Genomic DNA, 2,910 nt, shown 5'->3' with positions numbered 1-2,910 from the left:
CGCCCCGGCGACGAAATATAGTGCCCTCGGGCGGTGGTCGCCGCAGCTGGTGAGCTCGCTGAGAAATTGTGGTTGTGAGCTTTTGAAAGAAACAATCTTTTCGGTGATAGAAAATGATATTGTGAGTTCTAGTGAAAATTTCCGAATCAGCCGATTGAACCGCTCCGGAGTTTCGATCTGAGTTTTGCCCTTCCTATATTATAGTGTATTCCAAATAATGGTGTGTATCTGACCAGATTCCCAAAGAGTCGTTTCTCCTTAGAGAGTGGCCCGACTGGATTAAAAATGCCTTGTTTCATCCAACCAAATTGCTCAAATACGCGTGTCATGTCGGACGATTCAAAGCGCTGGAACGTCTTCACAGCGAACGAAGTCAGGTCCCGGCCACTAGATTCGTCATAGTGCCGCATAAAAGCCTTCTTCACGTACCCAAAGAAAAACTCAATGGGATTAAAAAATGGGCAATACGCCGGCAAAAATAGGGATCACGCCGACACTTCGCAGGTAGTGTATAATCTCTGGATGGCGATGGATTGATGCTCCATCGAGAATCCACACCGAGCTAGATCCCGGGTATTGATTTACGCGCCCACGTGCTGAGTACACGAAATCTTTGCAACAACTCACGAAGCTCAACCTGTCGAACGTTCCTGGTGTATCGTAGTAGTCGAGTAAACCCGTTAGCTCCCAATAAACGCTAACACTGAAATCCTTGGCTTTTTCTGAAAGTCTCCACGTACGGCAACCTTTTCTCCCCATATTGAGTATTATCCTCTTTTTCGTATCATTCCGCGGTTGTATCAAATGATACTTCGTCTAGGAAGACAAGGTTTTGATGACTCCAATTAACAGTACTGAGCTCCTCAACGAATCTGAATACATCGCTTTTATTAATATGCATTGCACGTCTTTCAAGGACCTTCCAAGTAAGTCCGAAGTCGTGGGTAATGCGCCAAACGGATGACTTTGAAATCGAAATGTGGTGAGCTTCAGTGAAAGCTGCTTGTGCTTCGTCCAAGTAGGCAAGCGGTTTTTTTCTGATAATGGTTGTTGAGCCATTCTCTATGCGCTGATGTAAACTTCCTGTCCACTTCTGTGTTCGCCCGCTGAAATGTTCCTGTGTCCTCGTAGACCTGCATCCAGTTACCGATGGTTCTTACGTCCTTGTTGTAGACATGAGCGAGCTGCTGGCGAGTGTAGCCAAGATTGTAGAGCGCGTAAAAGCAGTGGAACACTGTGTTTGGATGAGCATGTTGCTTAGTGGCGGCCAGCTCCATTTTCGCTTATTGTGTGTGGTGAAGTGCTTTCTCAGAAATAAGAGAATGGGCCCGACGCGGGGTCACTATCCCGAATCAGTGACAATTTCAAGTGATTAGAGAGGATTTGGGTTGTCTGGCACGGATGCAAGTTGCCTGTGGTGGATTAGCCATGACGAACAGCACCCCGTATGAAATGACGATGGATCTGGTATGAGCGATATACAAGAAGGCAAGATCCACCAAGACTTATCTCGGATCCACCCTTACCTGGATTCACTTAGATGGATATGGGATATACTATATAAGAGTGGATCGAGTGTGGATCCTATGAAGGAATGATGGTAGGTGCCCTCTGAAGGTGGATCTAGTCCCCTGGAGAGCAAGAAGTCAAGATCCCCCGCGAGGTGACCCAGGGTGAAGCTCCATTCGGATCCTAGGAGGGAGGATCACGCAGAGAGAGACCCTAGATCCAGGGTACAGAGACAATGGATGCTGGGATCTTGAAGTTTCGAGGGAAAATGGAGATCACAGACGGCTGCAAGATGATGTTGGATGATTGGAGAGCCCAGATCCACGACGAGTGTGCACTTACAGTGAAGTGGATCCAGCGACCTGGGTCCGGATGAGTGTACCCATAATAGGGTGACCATAATGATTACGTCATGGATCCGGTAGATCTGAAGATAATACAGCTGGGATGAGGGGTCAAGGGAAGAAGGGACATGCAGCCGGGCCTGGTAAGGGATTTAGCAAGTGAAAGACATAGAAGGTAGAAATCCAGGCAGGTATAGGCTTAAGTATCAATACAGAACCTCATTTGCACCATAACACGCAAGTGCCTTCCTGCCCTCAAGAACCGGAGCTACAAAGGTTGGGAATTGCGAATCTAGTGTTGGTAGTGATAATTGGATAATACAATGGCCAGTTCCTACAACCTAGTAAGCTTTCCCATACACGTGCAGATCCGACGGGTAAACCGAATTTGCTACTTGGTCGGTTATACCCGAGAGGCTCTCAACTCTCAAGATCCCGTCACAGGAGGCGGCAAGTACGACGCAGAGGAACTACAAAGGCAAGGGAACACACCCGCAAAGCAACCCTACGGCCAGATCCACGATCTAGGCCCCGGATCCATAAGCTCGAATATTTGCTTAGGATACGGAACCATCCACGGACGCAGAGTGAAGATTTTCCACTGCTGCTCCACCCCATCCACACGTCTCGCCAAGACACTCAAGCTTCACCACTTGAACTCTTCGGAAGTTATCGAGAGAGCAAGATCCCGAGCTACCGACGGGGGACACAAGGTGAAGGAAAGTTCAGCAGAAAACAGATCATCGGGGGACCCCCTCCTGTTAGAGGCTGTCTAGACAGAGATGTGCAGCGAGGATCTATACGACCACTAAGACGTGGTGCAGGAGATATGCCACAGGGAAGAGAGAGACACATACAAGGAGGTGTTTGTGGAGACATCTATGATGCCATGTAAAATCGGTTACGTCAAGAGTAAGACAAAACTCAGATAGTAGTAATGATACAGAACCACATCGTACGTATTAACGAAGACTAATTCATAAGATGAGACTGGTACGAACGTAAGGTGAAGAAGTCCGACTGAATTTGAAGAAGGGACAGGCAATGGGAAGACGAT

The 2,910-nt window shown here is 47.8% G+C and overlaps 1 protein-coding gene across 1 annotated transcript; it reads right to left on the bottom strand.

Moving 5' to 3' along the window:
- Positions 1 to 396: 396 nt before the first annotated feature.
- PITG_18197 (uncharacterized protein) lies at positions 397 to 1,277 on the bottom strand (the record flags this gene model as incomplete). Its single annotated transcript, XM_002997789.1, has 4 exons — positions 397 to 440; positions 498 to 711; positions 812 to 1,037; positions 1,081 to 1,277. The coding sequence occupies 4 exons, from the start codon at positions 1,275 to 1,277 to the stop codon at positions 397 to 399; spliced, it is 681 nt and encodes a 226-aa protein (XP_002997835.1).
- Positions 1,278 to 2,910: the final 1,633 nt, after the last annotated feature.

The sequence above is a fragment of the Phytophthora infestans genome, genomic scaffold (assembly GCF_000142945.1).
Source record: "Phytophthora infestans T30-4 supercont1.66 genomic scaffold, whole genome shotgun sequence".
Classification (NCBI taxonomy): Eukaryota; Oomycota; class Peronosporomycetes; order Peronosporales; family Peronosporaceae; genus Phytophthora; species Phytophthora infestans.
Note: the sequence above shows the minus strand (reverse complement) of the source record. Positions and strands in the feature narration are given on the sequence as shown.